General features: G+C 42.1%; 1 protein-coding gene across 11 annotated transcripts in view; it reads right to left on the reverse strand.

Moving 5' to 3' along the window:
- The window catches only part of ZNF618 (zinc finger protein 618), a 236,285-nt gene extending 219,920 nt beyond the window's left edge, over window positions 1–16,365 (reverse strand). For 9 of the 11 annotated variants that reach the window (XM_056812410.1, XM_056812407.1, XM_056812401.1 and 6 more), the window contains exon 1: window positions 16,183–16,360. In XM_056812410.1, the coding sequence (XP_056668388.1) occupies window positions 16,183–16,248 (66 nt within the window). In that variant the 5' untranslated portion in view covers window positions 16,249–16,360. Of the gene's footprint in view, window positions 1–16,182 lie in introns of all 11 variants that reach the window. The other 2 variants (XM_056812409.1, XM_056812403.1) reach the window with 2 other exon arrangements.
- Between the last annotated feature and the right edge of the window lie 6,478 nt (window positions 16,366–22,843).

Consider the following 22,843-nt stretch of genomic DNA (forward strand, 5'->3'; position numbering starts at 1 on the left):
CTAAAAGCTACTGTCTCAAGCAGGGACAGTCAGCTAAACTTCAAATTCTCTGGAAAAAAAAAGTACCAGGGCTATTGGCTCTAAACAATACCTTACATCTGGTTTGGCATAAATTTGCATATTTAATCCATGAGGGCCCTAACTCCAAGTATGTCAAATGGAATTAATTATAGCAACCTTCTGCAATTGTTTTCAAACCCAATATTAAAGGCTTTCCACACATGAAACACACAACAGATTTGTAACTCATCCAGCTAATCATGTCCTGGGTTAGGAGGACTGAAGACAGTTGTTCAGTCTTCAGCCTAAGAGAAGCTGAACAGGGACCCCAGGATGCAGAAGAACAAAAAGCAAAGAGCTGACTCACTGGGGAATGAGAGTTCCTGGGTTCAAACTCTGGCTTGAAACTTTAATATTTGTTCAATGTTGAGCAAATCTGGGCCTCACTTTCCTTATCAGTAAAATGAAGGGGTTGGACTAAATAGTCTCTAAATAGTCCCTCTTTCAGTAAAAAAAAAAAAAGTCTATGATTGAACACAAACAGAATTTAGAAAGTACTGCCCAGGGATGCCTACCTGCCCCCCTCCAACTTTTGCTCTGATTTCAAGTCAGATATTTTGGGTGGGGAAGCTAAATTTTACAAAGATAAAGCCCCATAAACTGCTTATCACAAGATCCAGGCTGATGCCCAATTTTAGCTCTCTTCAACAAAACGAGCACCTAATTTTAAAAAATGTTTTGAAGCTAAAGCAACTTTCATTTAAATTAACTTAAGGTTCAAAAATCTCCCCTTAGGAGAGCAGGAAGCAGAGGAGTATACTGGAAAGTGCACAAACTGTATAAAACCCTTTGAATGAAAGACACCACTACTGGGCCTATACCCAAAGAAGCTCAAAGACAGATGAAAAGGTCACATATATACATACCAAAAAAAAAAGAAAGAAAGAAAGAAAGAAAAGCATAACAGCCCCAAAGACTTGGAATGAGAGCAAGCACTCAGCAACTGGGGGATGGTGGAACAAAGAATGGACAGAGAATCTAATAGAATATTGATGTAGTAATATGGTGAATCTGGAGAAAACTTGGAAAGATTTTAATGAGTCAATACAGAGTAAAAGACACAGAACCCAGAGAACACTTTACACAATGGCCACAATACTGTAAAGGAAAGCAAAACTGAAAGACTTTGACCCTCTCTGGTCAATGCAGTAACAACTAATTGTGCCTTCAGGCCTGACAGTGAAGTCTACTTCCTGTCTCTTGGCTTCAAGGTATAAAACAAATTTTCCAGACACCATTCTCTCCAGGATCTCCTTCTACCTACCTGACTGTTCCTTCTCGGTCTCCTTTGCCAGACAGTCTTCTAACTGCAGGCAGGGGTCTGCCATGGACCCTCTTCTCTCCTTCCACTACTTCTTCCACTTGGTGATCTCATCAGTTCCAGGGGATTTGTGGTTTGTCCTTTGTTTTGGAAGAGCACCAGTGACATCATGGGGTGATGTCTTGACTTGCTCCTGAGTTGAATTTAAGTGAGGCAGTGACATCAAGTCATCAGCCTCACTCTCTGTTCCAGGGTCAATGAAGTCCAGTGGCAAGACAGAAGTCAGGACAACTGAGGATGGCCCAGGAGGCAGGAGATGACCTTGACATCTTCGACGTCAGATGGAGCTCTAAGTGCTCCACAGTGCCAGCTTCAGCCGCCTTCATAACCTTGTGCACAAACTGTTCTCATTCACCCACTCACCAGGTAGTCTCCCCATGCTCTGGGTAGAGGTCCCCCATCCAGCTCTATGACAGGTCCCCTTGCTACATCTTTGTAGCACAGGTGGGAGATGGGAGAAAGGTAGACACCAAATGTGGATGGGCAACCCTGAAAAGGACTCCCTGAATACATCAAACATGGGTGTGATTACTATGTTGATGATTCTCAAATCAGCCTATCCAGACCCAAACTCTCTGCTGATTTCCAATCTCACATCTCCAATAGTTTTCTAAACATTTCGAATCGGTAGTCCAACAGACTATCTTAAACTTTGCTATGTCCAAAGCAGAACTCATTATCTCTCCCACCAAATCTGCACCAGCCTCCTCCTCTACAGTTGAGGGCAACCCATCCTTCCAGTCCTTCAAGTTCACAACACAGAAATCACCTGGATGCCTCACCATCTCTCACTTCCCCCTGCCCCCTTATAACCAAATTGTTGCCAATTTTACCTTTGCAAAAACATCTGCTGAATATACTCCCTTCTTTCCTCTGCCATTGCCCTACTCTGGTGCTACAGTCCTCATCACTTCACACCTGGACTACTGCAATAGCCTTCTGGTGGGTCTGCCTGCCTCACGTCTCTTCCTCACTCCAATCCTGCCTCAAATTCAGTCACTGAAACATAAATCTGACTATGTTACTCCATATTGCCTCCAGAACAAATACAAAATACTATAAAGTCCTGTCCTTTCCTTCTCCCTCACCTTCCATCTTAGGATCCATACTATGTATTGGTTCCAAGGAAGAAGAGCAATAAGGGCTAGGCAATGGGGGCTAAGTGACTTGCCCAGAGTCACATAGCTAGAGAGTGTGTGAGGTCAGATTTGAACCCAGGACCTCCTGTCTCTGGGTCTGGTTCTCTATTCACTGAGCTACCCAGCTGCCCCTCTTCCTACCTTTCTAGTCTTCCTTACTCCCCAATACATACAACCATGATCCAGTGACACTAGGATTCTGGCTGTTCCAGAAACAAGATACTCCATCTCTTGGCTCAGGACATTTTCTCATGCTTTATTCCATGCCCGAAACAGTCTCTCTCCTTTGCTCTAACTACTGACCTCCATGACTTTCTTTAACTCTCAACTGAAATCCCACCTTCTTCAGGAAGTCTTCCCAATTCCTTAATTATAGTGCCTCTGGCCTGTAAATTATTCCTATTTATTCTCCTTAAAGCTTGCTTTATTTGTTTGCATGTTGTCTCCATCATTAAACTGTAAGCTCCTTGAAGACAGGGCCTGTTTTGCCTCTTTCATATTTCTATCCTTTAGCACAGCACCTGGCACATAGCAGGAGCCCAAAAAATGTTGATTGATTGATTGAGAATAATGTGTACACTTTCAGATGCAGCAAGTGTACTAGATTTTTGTTTTGCCTGGTTTGTATTTACTTTTTCAAGGAAGAGAATTTTATTTGAGGGCAAGGAGTAGAGACATTAGGAACTATCTGTCCTATTTTTTTTAAAACATCAATAAAACATTTTTTAAAAGTGGGCACTGAACTAGCAATCAAGAAACTCAGGTCCCAGGCCCAGCTTTACACCTCATTCATTTCTGTGACAGTAGGCAAATGACTTTTCTCTCCCTTGGGCCTCCACTGTCTGCTATGTAAAAATGAGTGAATTGGCCTTCATAGCCTCAAGAATTCTTTCAACTTTTTAGGGTCCATTCCATCCCCCAAAATTGATGCTCTGCTTTGCATTCTAGGAATCTGACTTACCTCAAGGATGACTTCCCCTAGTCTGAATTAAAACCTACCCATTTCCAGTTGGCAGGCTTAAACCCAAATGAAGGATGATTTGGGTTTCCAAATCAAAACCTGACAGTCAATGTTAGACACTGAAATGTAGCCAGAATTAGGAAGCAACCACCACACTGACTAAGCACAGTTTGGAACCCTTTTGAAGGAAAAATTGGAGGGTCTAATCTTTTGGATTCATTTGATGAATTTATTTCCCTCCAAATTGGCAATGTGTTTAATTAATGTTCAAGGAAAGAGACAAATTGGGGGAAATGGCTTTTAAAAAAAGTTATTTAGTACTTCATTTGATTTTTTTAAAAATTCTCCCTCAATTTTGACTAATTATATTGTAGCCTTACTATGATATTATCTTTGGCATCTGTACCTTCTAAGGAGGTGCCCTTGGTCTTTTTTGCAATTAAATTTCTTTGATTAGGGTTCCAAATGGACACATCTTATACTCTTATTCATTCTATACAGCAAATAAGAAGGATTTAAATCATAGAATGTTAGTTCTGAAATGGACCTTTGAACACAGACTTAGGATATAGAAAGTTACAACTGGAAAAGAGCTAAGAATGCAGAATATTCCAGCTAGAAGGGCCCTTAGAATATAGAATTTAATTCTGACATCATTTATTAAACATCTACTATGTACAAAGCAGGAATTATATAAGGGCAAAAGCTTTTTCAAAACAGTTCTTGCCCTCACAGGGGTCACTGTATTCTCCAGGAGGTTTCAGCATGAAAACAGATTAGTAAATATAAGAGAAAGTACTAACAATTTTGTAACCTGATGTCTGTGGATAGATTTCAAGAACTTAGATGGGGAGGGGGGAGTCTCTCTAGTCAATATAATTAGTTTTGTCATCCTAAATATTTTAATTTGGGCATTTAAAATATTACCATGAGAAGAGTTCCCTACTTGGGCTTCACTAGCCTGCCAAAGGGGCTACTTTGGACACACACAAAAATGAAGAAACTCTGGCATCAAGAAAGGTTTTCCCAGTAGATGACACATGAGCTGAGTCAGAGAAAGTCCTATATCTTAAGAATGCTGTTGTAGTGAACAGCGAGGTGGGTCAATAGCCTGAGAGCCAGGCCTGGAAAGGAGATCCTAGGCTCCAATCTGACCTCAGATACTTCCTAGCTATGGGACCCTGGACAAGTAGTTTAACCCCATTGCCTAGCCTTTACCACTCTTCTGCCTTGGAACCAATACATAGTATGGATTCTAAGACAGAAGGTAAGTATTTAAAAAACAAACAACTGCTGCTAGAGCTGTAAGAGATCTCAGAATACTGAACATTAAAGTTAACAGGGCCCTGACCAGCTAGTTCCTTTTACAGTAGAGGAAATCAAGGCTCAGAAAGGTCAATGTATAATCATTTTATATTTAAGTAAACCACCAAGTTCCAGTTTCAATTTTGTTGCAATTTCAATTTCTATCCCAACATTAGGGTGGGAAGGGACCTTAAAGATTCTTCCAGGCCCTTCATTTTACAATAAGGAAACTGAGGCCCACATAAGGAAGTGTCCCAGAGGCAGTGGGTGTCAGAACAAGTCAATCTGTTGACTTTCTATCACATCCTGCTGCCTCCTATTGCATAAAAGGATTTCTATTTAAAACAGACTCAATTTTAATTTTTTTCACTAAGCAATGAAAATTTCATAGGAAGATGTCTCATGTAAAAATTTCTTAAATCTTTTTCCTTGGGAACTTTTGAGATTAGGGTCTTGCATCTCCCAATGTCCCCTTGATAAATCATCACAAGAGATTTGCTCTAAATAACATCAGAGAAACTCAAGGTTAGAAGAGACTTCAGATTTCATTTGGCCCAACTCTACTAATCAGCAATACAATGATACTAAATTATTTTCAATATTACACACACACACACACACACACATTCACTCACTTTTCTCCTTTGTCTTCTCCCATTCTCCCATTCCCACAATGCTTTACTAAATTCTTCAGGCCAATGGGAATTGCTATGGTAGAGGCACAAACCTCTAGAAGAGGGAAAGGAGTCAACAAACTTGTGTCTGTAGCCCTCTAACCCTCAAAATCAAGATTAACACTCAGTTAATATTCTAGTGTTCATCTCAGAACAGCTTCCAGCTGGAAAAGCTAGTCAACAAACTGCATAGGAAATCAGCATGATGCTGGTCAGAGGACAGCCCTCCTCCTTCCCTGAGCCTTTGAAGGGCAACTCCCCAGATATGAAACATTCCATCCTATCCCAAACTCTCTCTTCCCAACCCCCATACCTATCCCAGAACTAGTCTCTCAGACAGTCTCGCTTTATTGGGAAAGATTTCCTGATTGTTTCCCCCTACAATGGCCACGGAGATCCAGGAATCACCTGACTCCATTTCTTCTCTTTGGCTTATATACCAAGCCTCACTCTGCTTTGTCAGCCAAAATATTTATATCATCTCCCTGCAGATTCAATAACGTTTTCACCTCGTCATCTCTCCACTGCATTCTCTTTTTAAACCAATCTCTTCTACAAACTACAAACTGACAGATACACACACACGTGGCCCTTCTATACCCCTCAATTCAATGGTAGGTATTACAACCATGGCACAGCAAGTGGTAGACTCCCCTCCCTATCTGTCTATTCCCCCAAATCCTCAGAAAAATATAGACAAGGATCATACAGGAAAAGCAGGGTACAGCTCAGCCTTGCTGGCCTTCTCTGGTTCTCACACCAACTCTGATCTCTATGTTTTTCACAGGCAAACCCAGGCCAGAAACTGCTCCTTCTTCACCTCCACCTCTCTGAATCCCTTTTTCTTCAAGCCAGAGCTCAAGCACATCCTCCTACATGAAGTCTTTCCTTATTCCCTCCCTCCGTGATGACCTCCTATTTATTTTTATTTTATTCAGCATATACCTCTATATGCACATCTTGCTCCTAGAATGCAGGCAAGTTGGGGGATATTTTTGTAACCACAATTCCTAGCCAGCACCTACCTAAGAATAGCTAACATTTATATAGCGCTTACTATGCGCCCGGCACTGTGCAAAAGTGCTTTACAATTATTACCTCATTTGATCCTCACAATAACCCTGGAAGGGAAGTGCTATTACAATGTCCTTTCTGTAGACAAAGAAACTGAGGCAGGCAGAGATTAAGTAACTTGCCCCGGGGTCACACATCCAGTTGGAATCCCTGACTAGATTTGAATTCCGGGCTTTCTGACTCTATGCCCACCTCACTGCCCCACACATAGTTGGGGGGGGGGTGCTGCTTACCGAATGTCTCATCTGCCTAACTAACCTGAGGAGATCACAGATCCATTTAAGGATTCGAGTATTCATAATTATATGCTAGGACTTCTTTGACACCAGATTACTCCAAGCCACTGGCCAACTTCCACTAGCTTCTGGTATTTACCTGAAAAGACATTGCCTGGTGGCTGTCTAATGACTGGTCATTAGAGTAGCAATATCTTAAATTAGCAATTTTGGTGGCACTGAATAGCATGTCCTCCTTTTACACTGAGTGGAAGAAGAGAATCAGGAAGGGGTTGGCATGAAATTCTCTCCCAAATTCTCAAGACCAAATGCATTTTTTGTCCTATTTGGGAGAGTGTGTATACAGGTAAAATAGAAATCCTTTACCTATGCAGGATGCTCTGTCACTTCCAAAACACTTCTACACACATGGCTTAATTGGATCTTACAAAGGAGCCTTGGCAGCTGGGGGGGGGGGGGCACAGTGGAGAGTGCTGAGCCTGGAGTCAGGACACCTGAGTCCAAATCTGGTCTCAGCTACTCAGGGGTGACCTGAGAAGGAAATGGCAAACCACTCTAGTACCTTTGCCAAGAAAACCCTGTGGAGTTCACGGGGTCACAAAGGATAGGACACAAATGAACAGCCACAACAAGGCGTCTAGGAGATGGATGCTGTCTTACTCATTCCAGATAGAATCCTGACCAGAACTAGAAAGAAGCCCAATTTCCAGATACCTTCCCTATCCATTCTGTTGCCTCTATCCATTCTTTTTTTTTTCTTTTTTAAACCCTTACCAAAGTACTGGTTTTAAGGGAGAAGAGCAGTAAAGGCTAGGCAATGGGGGTTAAGTGACTTGCCCAGGGTCACCCAGCTAAAAAATATCTGAGGCCACTTTTGAACCTAGGACTTCCTGTCTCCAGGCCTGGCTCTCTTTTTAATGTGTTACCTAGCCACCCCTGCCTTTATCCATTCTTTATTTCAGTTATTAAACACTTCTGGTTGCAAGGCACCATGCTAGGAGTACAACAGAGATCCTGCTCTCCAGAATATTATATTCCACAGGGGCAAGTGGAGATGGAGAGATGGACCTATCCATGCCCAAATATCCCTGCTCCAGCAGGAAATAAACCAAAAGTCAAGATGAGGTCCAAGTAAAGCTCTGAAAAACTGAAGAGGAAAAACTAACCTTCCCTGGGGAGTAGCAGTCAGGGAAGGCTTGAAGGAGCAGGTGATACACGAGAAAACCCTTCAAAAGTGAGATTTTAAGAAATGGAAATGTGATGGGTATATATGACACTTACATGTGTATGCACAACATATACATGTACACATGAATATCAACATACATATGTGTACATGTATATGTTTGGGCTGGTTGCAAATTTTTTATTCAGGCAATGACAGGGTATCACGACTTTAAAAAGCTAGTTAGAAAAGAAAGGGTTGCTGGGTCAGTGTTCTATTTCAAGGAATGATGCCCTGCCCCTCCAGTTCCTCCTAGAGTGTAGCCCTGCAGCTGTTTCTTTCAGCAAATCAGTAAACTTGGGAGTGCAAACTACACCCACTACATAAGGCTTAATTACTCAGGGCCCCTGGGGAAGTTCAGAGAAGAGGAAAAGGGGCCTGAGCTTTTCTGCAACCAGTACCTGCCTAGGAATCTTCAAACACTTCCTTAGATCAGTGTCACTGGTTAAGGAATCCAAGTTACTTCACCCAATGGAGTGAGCTCAGGTGGCCTAGGAAATTGGAGTCAGAGGACATGGGCTAGAATCCCTGACTCTCTTTAAGGACCTAGGACATCAGGCGTTGAAGGAGATGATAGCGGGCTGGGGTTGGGGTCAGGAAGATCCAAGCACAGGCAGTGTTCTGTTGGGTAAAATCACTTTCCCCAATGTGTTCCAATTTCCTCATCTATTGAAATTAAGATAATGGCACCTACCACATTTGGATGTATTGTATTTATGTATTTATTTGCAAACCTTAAATCTACATAAATGTTCATCATTATTATTACTATTAATAATACCCTTGTGGCTTTAACAAGGTGCTTAATTTTTCAGAGCCTAAGTTTCCTCTTCAGCAAAATGAGAGTTGAATCAGCTGATCTCTTTCCAGTTCTAAATCTGACAATACTCTGGAAGTCTCCCAGGTTTCAAGTGCTCAGCCCCAACCAAGGTGACCACACAGAGCCCCAAGTAAAAACAAGCCTCGAAGCATCCAAGAAGCAAGGGGCAATGGAATAGTAACTACCCTGGGCTTCAAGGTGCCAAGGTGCCAAGGTGTGAGCTTGTTAACTCCAAAACCATCCCCTCCCACATTATCCCCTTCAGGCCTCCATCCCTGGGACTGCTACTTCTTGTTGAGACAGCCCACTTCAATTGGTTGGATGGTGCACTTGTTAGAGCACTGGACCTGGGAGTCAGAAAGACCCAAGTTCAAATTGTGCCTCAAATTTTTACTAGCAAATAGATTTTCATTTCTCTCAGCTTTCCCCACCATTTACAGAATGGAGATAATAATATCCCCTAACTGGGGGGCAGCTAGGTGGCTCAACAGATTGAAAGCCAGGCTCAGAGAAGGGAAATCCTGGCTTCAGATCTAGTTTCAGATACTTGCTACCTGTGCAACCTGGGCAAGGCACTTTAACTCCCGTTGCCTAGCCCTTAACACTCTTCTGTCCTGGAACTAATATACAGTATTGACTCTAAAATGGAAGGTAAGGATTTTAATTATAATAAAAATATCCCCTAACTCATAATGTTGTGAGGATCAAATGAGATGAAACACGTAAATCACTTTGCAAATCTTAAGATGCTCTATAAATGTTAGTTAGCTATTATTAGTTCTAGGTTCCCTGAACAAAATACATTCACCTCTCACCAAACCAGCCAGATAACTTACCAGAAGGGGAAAAAAAAAAGGAAGTCATATTCATACACTTAAGATAGAAAATATCTTAGATGTCATTTAGGCCAACCCTCCTTTTACAGCTGAGGAAACTGAGGCCCAGAGAGGGGTAGTATCTTATTCTACTACTTAAGGACAAATGAAAGGAAACAAAGGAACACAATTTCTATAACAGGGCATTAAAGCTTCAGAACTCACTTCCCCAAGGAATTTATGGTAGAAAAATTCACTTGGAGGGTTACAACTGGAAGAGACTACAGAAATTATCTAGTCTTAGCATATCACAGATCACGTAGGGACTGGGTCAAACCTTCACTTTACAAATGAGGAAACTGAGATCCAGGGAGATCAAGGGACTTGTCCAAAGTCACACAGGTAGTGTCAGAAGCAAGATTTGAAACCAGGTCCTTCAGCTATGGATTATTTTTCCACTGTACTATGCATGCTGCCACCTACCTAATTTTACAACTAAGGAAACTGTGACCTAGAAAGTGTAAATGACTTACCAGGGTTTGACTGCTCAAGTCCAAGCTCTCCTGACTCATAATTTATCCCCCTTCCCATTACCCCAATGTAAAGACTAAATGTGTATTTAATTATCAAGCAGTTAAACTTGATTACCTCTTCTTAGGTTCCTTCCAGCTTTAACATCTTATTAGTGTAGAATTCCAACTAGATTCCTGAAAAGTTCACATAAATGAGTGAATGACAAATCCCCAAACAATGGCTAAAGAGAAGTTAAGGATGTTGGGGGAAGTTAGTTCTCTGATCTTTTTGAGACTAACATTGTGGATATCTGCCCCCTTCATGGAAAGTCCAGTAGGGCTGCTGTCACATACAGATCACTGGGTATAACCCAAGGTAGCACTTCTGCTCATCTTATGAAACTCTCTTTCTTGCTTCCTTCCTCCACCTCTGACTCCCTCCTCTCTCCTTTTCTTCTCTTTCTGCCCCTCCCTCCATCTATTTTTCTCTCCCTCTCTTCTTCCCCTCTCTCTCCCTCCTCTCCACCCTTCCCCTCACCCTGAAAGTACATGGTGCTACATCCAATACTAATTTGGTGCCCAACTTTGACTCTAGGAAACCCTTCTAAAGCAAGGAAGAGCAATGAAATTTACTTTGACTGTTGTACCTCCCACCCTGACAAGAGAGTTCAAATTTTCTACTTGCAGATGGCTGATGAGAAAACTGAGAACTCCTTGGCCAGCAAACACTACTCTCCAAGCTGCCTTTCCAGCAATGGATCTTGCCAAGGCAACTCACTCCAAATTAGTCATATTTCATAGATAAAACAAACACCTCAATTCAGACTCATCAGAGGCCCTGAGAGTCAAACTCTGGGCTAGTCGCTTAACTTCTCAATGCTCTAAGCACCTCTCTAGGGGAAGAAGTTGCTGACCTGCTGGTAAGGAGGGTGGGGAGGGATTCCTCTAATCTAATGAAATCACAGGTCTAATCTCAATCCCTACAAAGTCTCAGAATGTCAGAGGCAGAAAGGAACTCATGACATAAAACATTACAACACGAGACTACAATTACAAAATGTGAGATTATCTGGTCTAACAAAGAGAGGGAAATTCGGGCAGCTAGGTGGCTCTGTGGAGGGGCAGGCTTAGAGATTGGAGGTCCTAGGGTCATATCTGGCCTCAGACACTTCCCAGCTGTGTGACCCTGGGCAAGTTACTTAACCCCCATTGCCTAGCCCTCACCACTCTTCTGCCTTGGAACCACTACTTAGTATTGATTCTAAAACAAAAGGTAAGGGTTAAAAAAAAAAGAAGCAAAGAAAAATAGGGGGGAAATGAGGCCCCAAGGTCATACTCAGATGGTTTATGGGAGGGACAAGAATTCATTATTGTCCCCACTAAGGCTATGAAAATCAATTACTGCTAAACTCAACAAGTCACTGACTGTGTCTGACATGCTGGCCTACTCTAGTCAAAAGCATCAGGAGACACTCAGGATGAGGTAGGCAGATACCCAGCAATCAATCCATAAAGAAGTCAGAGATAGCCAGGAATAAGAAAGAGCCTTCCCAATAATGCAGTATGACTCAATCAATTCCCTCTAAATGTATCCAATATGGCAGGCTTCACTTAGAGAAAAGTCAATTTGTGAAAGACTGTTAACTTTCTGGGCAATCCCACCTATCACAGGTGACTCAACAAGCCTACTTTTATTTTAAATCTCAAGGAAGAAAAGTAATCAAAGTTGAATACCACAACCATAGGGATGAATTCTGAGTTTCAACATGACCTTGAAATTAAAGATCACTTATCCATCTGATCCAAATTCTGATAAAAGAGTTTTTTATCTCACACAACCAAGAAGAAGCTGACATGAGGAATCTTGAGTTGCCAGAGCAAGGCGTGCCAAGAAATGAGTCAAAAGGTGAAAACCTGGGCCTGATGCTGAAACTATTTAAAAGTCTGTTACTCCAGTGAGATAGATCAGTTGTTCTTTATTTTGTGGGACCAGAAAAAAGTTGGATTATACAATGATCTGATATTTTTGCTGTTTTCCAAGTCAAAAACAACAACAACAAGAGTCTTGAGGAGATCAGATTTATCACCACATGGGTCAGAAAACAGGGAAATTCTTTCTTCTGGCTTGGTGCAAAGACAAGCTTTAAAGCAGACCCTTGACATTTCAAACTTTGTTAGGCTAAAAACCATCAACTAACTCCTAAAACATAAAAAAAATACATAAAGTAGTAATGTATCTGCTGTGTGAGTGAGCGTAAGCTATCTTACCATCAAAACAAGTACGTCCGTCATCAGATTACCACCCCTAAAGCAACAGCTGCCAGAATTCTACCCAAGATCTTGGAAAAGAGTATGGAAGAGACTGTCAAAAGTTATGGAAGAGACTGACAAAAGTGAATAAGGGCTTATGAAAATAAACTCAGTGATTTACCAATTTCGGTTCAAATTTTCTACTAAGAGAAAAACAGAGAGAAATTTCCCAAATCATGTCCAAGATGAAGTTCATTCAAGCAGATACCAATAAAGATAATTTCATGCCATGAAAGAATGGTAAGAAACAAAGAATACTGTGGGGATTCTGGCAACACATAGTTCAAATCTTTTTTTGTGGTAAATACTGTTGGAATTGTCTGGTTTTTGATTGTTCTTTTTTTTTAAGCTCTCTGTAAAGCTGAAAATATGTCCAGCTTCCAACAAATGGTCTACTTCCTTTAGACAATCAATTCAAATAATTAGGTGCCTAATATATGAAAATCATCATATTTAATATACAAGAAAATTTTAATATACAAACAAAAGAATATAAACAGTCCCTTTGGGGATCCCTAAAGAAAGAATAATAGTCAATAGTACTCTAATTTTTGTCTCAAGAAACATAAAATAGAGTTTCTTAGATCTCCTTTTCCAAGACTGGTCCACTCTTGCCATTGTATCAACTGTCCTGGTATCTTCTTATGAAGGCTGGGGGTGGGGGATGTAGGCCTTAGTGAGCCTCTCATTCTTCCCCCACATCCCCATTAGTTCCCTCAACAATTCATGTTCCCATTTAGACAACAATTATCATTCTACTAAGAAGAGTGCAGGTAAGGTCTTCTAGTCCTGCATCTTTTACTCTCACCAAGTGAAATTTTTGGAAATCTTTGGAAATTCTTTGACCCCACCAAAAAAAAGTGCTTTGCAAACCATAAAGTGCTATATAATTGTTAGCTATCATTATGATATTGATGATAATGTTTTAAGGTAAACATTAAGTGCATATATGTAAAACACAAACTGGGTCCTTTTAGTAGTAAATGTAAATATTATCTAATAAATAAAATAATCTCAAAGTGAATAAGGATATTTGGAAGATCAACACATTAGCTATTATCAATTTTATGCCATAATAAAGGTTCCATAATAGTCACCCACCAAATACTTAAGACCATCATATATCAACTAGTCTTCCATAATTATCTCTAAGTGTCTTCTCATTGAGCTACCAAGGAATCTTCTTGGTGGATTGCCCTGCCTCCTTCCCCTGCCGGAAACCAATCTTCCACTATTATCTATTCGAGGGAACCTAGGAATTGGAGTGGAAAAAAGTGGGGTTCTCTTTTAGAATTAATTTCCTACTAAACTCCAACCATCACTGAAGTATGTATCAATTTCCCAAAAATAAGCCTTCAGTTTTCAGGAGGTTCCTTATTTTAATGTTCCAAATCTGTTCTGATTGAAATTCCTCTTGCCCAAAAAAAGCCCCTTTTCCCTTCTATTTCAGGCTGAAGAAATTGACTGAAATACCAGTTGCAGATGGTCTTTCCTGCTCAGAGCAAAAACTAGGTTCAGAGAGAGAGAGAGAGGGAGAGAGAGAGAGAGAGAGAGTTTTCCAAATTAAATTTTGCTGCTAGTCAGCTGGGTTGAAATTTTTCCTGTTTCTTCAGCAATGTAAGTGGGCCACTTGGGGAGATGGATAAGACTAAGAATTTTCACATTCACACTCCTCCCCTCTTTTTTGTTGCTTTCTGTCAAGTCAGTGAAATTTCATGTTTTTTCCACAGATCCAAATAATGTCAATGCTGATGGATTTTTTTCCTTTTAAAAGTCGTCATTAAAAAAAAATACCCAATGCTTAAATCACTATCATTTTCACAGGGCAACCCTAACCATATCCAACCAAGATGCCTAATGATGGAGAAACACAACAGTCCCAGGGGGAAAAAAATTCACATTTCAGTGCTGATTACAAACAGAGAAGGAGAAAAGGAAAATTTATAACTATCAAATGTCTTTCTACCCATATCCTTATCAACTGATTTAGTTTCATGTTTAAAAATAGCCTTCTATAAACACATTGTTAATTTTTTCACAATAACGTTAATTATGCATATCTTATTATAAATGGCGGTTTCTCCTACAAACCTGTAAGGTACTCAATTTTGAAAATGAATTTAAGATTATTTCTGAATTTGTGTCAAAGGTAGGGGGAGGTGTTCAAGAGCCTTTCCTTCACAAACAGAAACAGAAAAACCCAGATTCTGAAGCAAAAAAAAAATCAGAAAATCACGTTTTTATTTAATGCCAGCAAAATTTTAAATTTAACAAAAATTTCAAATATTGAAATGCAAAAAAAAAGGGCAAACAATTCACTTCTAACTTTTCAATTTTCTAATCGGTTCTCTATTTTTCTTCAAAACCCTGCGATTTAAATGCAGCAAAATGTAAATGTAAAATTATCCCCCCCCCCAAAAAAAAACCCTACAATTTTTGGGTGTGTCCAAAGCCAATGCTACAGAGTCTTTTTCTCTAATCCTTCATGGTTGGAAAAAGAAAAAAACTTTAAATATGGTGAAATTGTGAAATCAGGGTTTTAATGCACCAAGCTAAGCAAGTTCCAAATTACAATGAAAAATAATTTCTAATGGCTTCAAAAAGCTAATTTTTGCTAGTTTCCTTCAACTAAAGAAAGCAGTTCTTCCTTGACTCAGCTCAGGATGGCTGTCTAAAACTGAAGTGAGTTGGATGGCTAAAGCTTCCTTTCTTTTGGAAAGAGATTTTTGCTTTCTCCTCTCCAAACCCTGAATTCATTCAAATTCTAGTTTAATTTTCATTTACACATCAGGATTTGGCTTAAGAATAAAATTGTTCTCCCTGCACTTGAGAAGCCCAAGTCAGAATTTTCTCCTCTTCCCCAGGAGGAAGAAAGAAATCTTTTTTCTCATCTCACAATTCAAACTTTTTCAAAAAAGAAGAAATAGCAAATATTTTCTTTTTTTTTTCAATTTTAATTTCTTTTTTTATTTACAAAATAGTATCCTCTAGGTGGCGTCGTTTTAATGGGAAAAAAAACTACCGTTTGAAGAAAAATTAGAAAAAAAAATTGAGAAAGGGAATTGTGGCCTAAAATAAAAAGATTGTTGCAAAGAAGGGGCGCCCAGGGGGGAGAAAGGGTGAGCCAGTGGGGGCGCCTGGAACCTTGGGGCCCTGCCAGGGGCAGGAACAATTTGCAGATTTTTTTAAAGGGGGAGGGGGGAGGTTGGAGGGGGTTGCATTTTTGCAAAATGTGAATTGTCCAAACTGTAATGGCTGCTGTTCGCTGCTTTGTTTTCAGGGCTCCAGTCCGAGCAGGGGGGAAGGGTGGGAGGGGAGGGAGTGTGTGTAAGTATGGTGGGGGGGAACTGGGGCAAAAAAAAATTGAGCACAGCCTGCAGCGTGCAAAGGGGGGGCGCCCCCAGACCGTCTCCGAACCCCAACATTTTGCAGCTCTTTTCCAAAGAAAAATACACAATAATTGGAATTACAATAAAAACAGTTTGCACTGAGAAATGTTGCATTCCCCGACCCTCGCCTCACCTCGCCCCCCCCACCCCGGTTCCCAGTCCGACCCCCCCCCTCCCCGCAGCCCCACAACGCTCAGCTCGGGGCTGCCCTCCGCCCCCTCCGGGGCGCGCCCCACGCCGGGACAGGACTGGTGGATGGGGGGACACTCTTGCACCCCCTCCCTCCCGCCCGCCCCCCCCTTGCCCGCGCTCGCGCCCCCGCCCCGCCCCGCCCGCTGTACCTGCGGGGCCACCGCTGCCGCCGAGTCGTCGTCGCCGCCGCCGCCGCCGCCGCCGGGCTGGTTCATGGGTCTGTGCTGGCGGAGGCGGCTCCGTCGCGTCCTCCTCCTCGCGGCCCGGGGATGTGGTGCGTGCACAATGCCTATGCCGCCGCCGCCGCCACCGCCGCCGCCTCCCCCGCTCCCTCCCCCTCCTCCTCCTCCTCCTCCTGCCTCTCCTCCTCCTCCCCCTCCCTCCCTGCTCAGGACTGGGGGGGGGGGGACTCCAAAGGGGGGGCGAGCCCCCCGGAACACGCGCCGGGCCCCGGCTCTCCGCCCGCGCTGCTGCGCACGGAGCGCCCCTGGCCCGGCCCGGCTCGGCTCGACTGGGCTGCCCGCACCCCCTAGGCACGGCACGACTCTCCTCCTCTCCTTTCTCCTCTTCTTCCTCCTGTTCTCCTACGGCTTCGGCTCCGGCGGGTGGGCAGGCAACCTCAGCGGCGGCAGCTCGGGCGCCGCGGGCAGCGCCGCTCCCGGCCCGGGGCCGTCCACACCGCCGCCGCCTGTTCCGCCATCACGGCCGCCCCGGGCGCAGCCCCCCCCTCCCCCGACGGCGCTACCGGCAGACGCGTTCGCCCCTGCCTTCCTCTCCCGAGCCGCCCGGGACACAAAGCGGCCGTGTCTCCCGCGTCCCCCGACAGGGCACACCACCCCCGGGTGAGGGGAACCTGTCACTGGACCGGTCTCGGCCTCCCCTGCACACCCCAGCCGAACTACCTGCCTCCACCTCAGGCCTCCAACCCTTTTAAGGTTTGAATTTGTGTTAAACAAACCCCTGTAGCTCTTTCCCCTCCAACTATCAGGAGTTTGAGTATGTCACTTAAGAAAAGTTTTGTGGGGAAAGGCCCTATGGGGAATAGAAGGAGTTAACAAGAACTCCTCCTCTTCCCCCCCCCCCACACACACAAAAAGAACTTTTTTTTTTTTTTAATGTTTAAAAGTTTTGTGGAGAGACCCTGTGTGGAACACAGATTGTTAATGGAAGCTCTTCCCCATCCCATCCCCAATTCGTCTCCACAAAAAATAAGACTTATTGAAAGTTTTGAAGGCAGGCCAATGTGGAACGAAGAAAGTTAAACGGTTAATTCCAACCAGTAACTTCTTTTAAAAAAAAAAAAGGTTGAAAGACAGGCCTTAATGTGGAATAGAAGAGGTTAAAGATTTGCCCAAAAAAAAGTTTGGGAGAAAACTCTATGTGGAACACAAAGGGTTAATGGCAACTCTTCTCCCCCCATCTGAAACTTCTCTTAAAAAAAAGTGGCAGTTTCTTCTTCTACCAGCCTGCCAACTATAGGCCTGGCAAAGGGCTTCCCACCCTTAGCCAACATTGATGTGGGACAGGGACTGAAGGGGCGGTTCAGCCTCCAGGGTTTGGCAGGCTTGGGCAGAAACGTGGTTTGGTGGGCTGGTGCTGCCAGAGCATCAGACACACGTGAGCTCCTGAATAGGATGTGAAGGCCAGGCTTTGCATATGCCAAGCTCAAGCTCCAGGTTATCCCTGCCTTCTAGCAGCCAATGGCTAGCAATCCTCTAGTGGGGATACCCAGATCTCTTCTTCCCTAAAGCCTGGTAGAACTTGGACCTTCCTGAAAAAAGGAGTGATACAGTATCAGAATAATGCCCCCTAATGAACTCTCACAATTAAGTAAGAAGAGTATCTTTGAAAGGTAGCATCTCCAGGGGCAAGAATTCTTTAGTACCATGGTAAAGAGCAGGGACCTTGAAATGGAATGAGATGGCTTCCTCATGAGACTTTCTAACTCAAAATCTATTATTCTGTAATTCAGGCAGCATGAAGTTTTTCCTAAAAATTGCAAAATGATAGTGTGGTGTTGGGAAGCAAAAGTCAAGAAATCTGGGTCTTAGTCTTGGCTTTGCTGTTAATAACTGTCACCTACAGTTGGCAGTTTTTTTCTGAGCCTCAATTCCTTCCTTTGTAAAATTCAGTTCCATATATTTATTAATCATCTACTGCCACAAAGACACAATGAAACAGTTTCTTACCTCAAAGAGCATATAATCTAAAGGGGATGGGAAAAGGATACAAAATGTGCAAATAAGTAAAGAGAGCCTTTTTGACAGGGGAGAGATGCTCCCCTGGGGGAATTAGGAAGAGGAGACAAGCTTTTAGGAGGTCTTTACTAGCTAGTAGAGAGAAGACACTGTCAGTTCCCTCTCAGAGCTTCTAATGACTCCTAGCCATAGAAGAATCAGCACCATCAATGACCAGGCCATAAAAACACTGAGCTGAAAAGGGCCCAACAGTGGGCTTATTTTTTTTACTGTAAAGAGAGGGAGAACTCTCAATTATTTGTGTGAAGAGCATGCAGTTTTTTGGATTATTGATGGACAGAGTATTTCATCCTAGACATAACTCTACCACTCCATTCTCATGTCTCTAGGGGCAGACCACCTCCTTTTTGATGTATATTCAAATACAACCTAGTACTCACCCCAAGAAAAACACAATATTAAAAAAATGTAAATCAATAATTTCTTAAATCAAAATTGAAATTATTAGTGGATTTTCTGATTTGGGATTATCTTTACCATAGGTTGTTTCTGTTGTCCCAGCAGTCTTAAAAGTTACCGCTAAAAATAATAACATGACATATGGCACTTTTAGGTTTGAAAAGTGTTAGACACTATTTAGTTCTCACAAAAGCCCCATGAAGCAAATACTACAAATATTAATATCTCATTTAAAATGATAAGACCATGGTCCCAAAGCTGATGAATATTGAGCATGACATTTGACCCAGATCTTCCTGTATCTAAGCCAAGCACTCTCTCCAGTTGATTGGTTAGTTATTGTCCTTCATACTGGAAGAGGACCAAAATGGCATCACAATGTTGAAGTCAAAAGTAGGGTGTTGTCTGACCATGGCTGATCAGACCAATACCACCCAGAAAGTTCCACCACAGGTTTGGCACAAATCGTCCAAATGAATATTTAGGATGGAGATATCTCTAAATTTGCACATCTCCCATTTCTTTTGAGCTACTCTAGTATACTACTCATAAAGGGTTAATTTCCAGACTTTACATCTTTCCTTGAAGTTCAACGGTTCTTGAATGCATGCTTAAACCCATGGGGGGAGAAGCTTTGAGTGTCTTGCTATAAGATGTTGATTGGCCCAATATACTTACTGTTCCCTATTCAGACCATATCTGGAATATGTGCATTTTGGCCACTGTGTTCAAGAGGGACATAGACAGGCACGTACTGAAGGGTTACCTGAATAGATTCAGAAGCCATGTCATAGACTAGAAGGACTAGAAGACCTGAGGGTGTTTAACCTGGTGAAGAGAAAACAGAAGATGGTATACAAGTGGTTATCTTCTTATGTTTGAGTTGGGCAGAAAAGAGAATTGACAAATTTTTTAGAGAGCACAAATAAGAACCCACAGGTGGTGGTGTTCAGTCGCTTCAGTCATGTCTGACTCTTTGTGATCCCATTTGGGGTTTCCTTGGCAGAGAAACTGGAGTAGTTTGACATTTCTTTCTTCAACTCCTTTTATAGATGAGGATGTAAGGCAAACAGGGTTAAGTGACTTGCCTACATTCACACAGCTAGTGTCTGAAGCCAGATTTGAATTCAGGAATCTGAGTCTTCCTGACTCCAAGCCTAGCTCTCTATCTGTTGTGCTTCCTAGAGAGGAAGATACAGGGAGATAGAATTAAGATGCCTAAAATGAGAATTCCAAATAATTAGAGCTGTCCAATCATGGAATAGGCTGCCAGAGACAGTAGGAGGGCTAAGGTCCCCATCACTGAAAATATCTGAGCAGAAGCTGGATGACCATCTGTCAGAAAGGTAGTAAAGGAGTTTCCTATATTGGGCACAACAATGGGGTAGATAACCTGTGTATAAGCAGAGTGTTACAAATTGGGAAAGACTTATAGACAGCTACGTGATCTATTGGATAAAATACTGTGCCTGGAGTCAGGAAAACCCGGGTTCAAATCTGGCCTCAAACACCAACTGTGTTACCTTAGGCAAGTCACTTGGCCTGTTTGCTTCAGTTTCTTTCTCTGTAAAATAAGGATCATACTAGTACCTACCTCCCAGAGGTGTTAGGAGGATTAAATGAGATAAATAACTGTAAAGTATTTATTAGCATAATGCCAGGCCCAAAGTAGACAATATATAAATATTAGCTATCAGTATTATTGTTCAGTCAACTTCAATTTACACATGAGGGAACAAAGACAGATTAGAAAATAATACTTATGGCAACACAACTCAAATATAGCAGAGCTGGTACTAGAACTCAAGTGTCCTGTCTGCCTGACGTCCTTTGTACGCTACCCCAGTGCTTTTCTCCAAAGCCCCTTCCAATTAAAAGATCCTATAAATTTATGGTTCTATTATCTTAAGAAGGGTTAAGAGGTTGAGAGTTACAGACCATCACAGCTGAGAAACTGCAGGCAGAGTTCAATGTCAGAATTCCAGGCAGCTTGGAGCCATCCTCCAGCTGCCTCTCTGCTCCCAAAATTGGTATGGTCCGTGTCGTGCACACAGGGTTCTTTTTCTTCCACCTCAGATCTTGGGCTGACTAGAACCAGGACTGGGAAGCTCCATACCCAAATCTGCTTAGGCCAAATCTCGAATACTATGTTTCATTCTGGACACACTTTAGAAAAGGCATTGCTTAGCTTTCCGGTATGTAGAAATGGGCAACCAGAGCAAGTGAAAGATGCAGAGTTTGAGCCAGATGAACGCAAGTTTCAAGAACTATGGATGTTTAACCTGGAGAAGAGATTTGCCCAATGTCACACAGGTAGGCAGTGACAGATTTGAATTTAAAAATCACATCCTGGCAATTCTGAAGGACTTTAGCTGAAAAATGTCATTGACCTCCAGAGAAAGAACTGATGGAGTCTGAATGCAGATTGAAGCATACTTTAAAATTTTTTTCTTCATTTTTCCTGGGGTCTTTTTTGGGGGATTCTGTTTTCTTTTACAACATGGCTAATATAGAAATATGTTTTGCATGACTGCACATGTATAATCTATATCAAATTGCTTGCCTTCTCAAGAAGGAGAGAGGGAAAGAAGAGAGGGAGAGACTTTGGAACTCAATTTTTAAAAAGGATGTTAGAAATTGTTTTTACATGTAATTGGAAAAAATATGTATAAAATTTTTTAAATCATGTTCTTGGATATCAGTTCATTTTCTAATATATATCATATAGCCTCCCAACAACTTGTGTGTATGTTTTGTATCTCTCCATTAAATGTAGGCTCCTTAAATGCAAAGGCTGTTTCCTGCAGGTGATGAGCATTTAATAAGTGTTTACTCTATTGAACCCTTAGAACTATCCAGCAGTGGGATGCTGCCTCTGGGGGTTATAAGTTCCCCCAACTTTTATTTTATTTTTTATGTTTAAACTCTTACCTTCTCTTTTAGGATCAATATTGTGTGTTCCAAGGCAGAAGAGTGAAAAGAGGTGGCCAAAGAAACGGGGGGGGGGGGGGGGGGGGCAAGTGACTTGCCCAGGGTCACACAGCTAGGAAGTATCTGAGTTAGATTTGAACCCAGGTCCCCCCAACTTCAGTGACCTACCTGTCTCTCCCTCACTTTAAAGGCCTTCAAGCAAAGGTTAGATAGAGTTCTGGACCTGGAATCAAGATTTACCCAAGTTCAAATCCTGCCTCAAATACTTAATAGTTGTGTGACTTTAAGCAAATCATTTAGCCTCTTTTTTAAAATGAGTATAATAATAGAACCTCCTGAAGGCTGTTGTAAGGATCACATAAGATAACAAATATAAAATTCTTTGGAAAGTTTAAAGACTACATAAATATTAGCTGCTATTCATTCTGGTTCAGATACAGATTGAACAGTGTGGCCCATTCCATCCCTAAGAGTCTGTGGTCCTGATTTAATTTGTATCCCCAAACACTTTAACACCATTCTTGATAGGCACTAAGCCCTAAACAAATGCTGATTGATTGATCATTAAATATCATCTAGCCAAGGCTCTTAACCTGGGGTCTGAGAGCTTATATTTTTTAATATTTTGAAGGGCAGCTAGGTGACTTAGTGAATAGGGAGTCAAGCAGAGAGCCAGAAAGACCTGTATTCAAATCTGTTCTCAGATACTTCCTAACTCTGTGACCCCCATTAACTAGTCCTTACCATTCTTCTGCCTTGGAACCATTACTTTATATTGATTCTAAGATGGAGGTTAAGGGCTTCAAAAATATATCTTTTGATAACTATCTCAATATAACTGGTTTCCTTTGCAATCCTATGTATTCTATTTTTATGCATTTTAAAGTATTATTCCAAGATGGGGGCCATAGGCTTCCCCATGATGCATGCCCAAGGGGTCCAGGACACAAAAATAAGGGAAACTGGCCTGATGTTGTCCCATCCCTTCATTTTGTAGATAAGGAACCTGAGGTTAATTTCAGATGTTTTCTGAGGAAACTCTAGTTGAGAAGACTAAGGTACTATCTAAAAGAGGGGAGGAGAGATAAGAGTGAGAGGAATGAATGGGAGATGCTGCAGGCCCAGGCAAGTGGGGGAAACAAGGTAATATGAGCTTTCCACTGAGAGACCTTTGGTTTCCCAAACAGAAACTGACCCTGCGCCAGAATCCCCAGAGCAGACC

The sequence above is a fragment of the Monodelphis domestica genome, chromosome 1, assembly GCF_027887165.1.
Source record: "Monodelphis domestica isolate mMonDom1 chromosome 1, mMonDom1.pri, whole genome shotgun sequence".
Classification (NCBI taxonomy): domain Eukaryota; kingdom Metazoa; phylum Chordata; class Mammalia; order Didelphimorphia; family Didelphidae; genus Monodelphis; species Monodelphis domestica.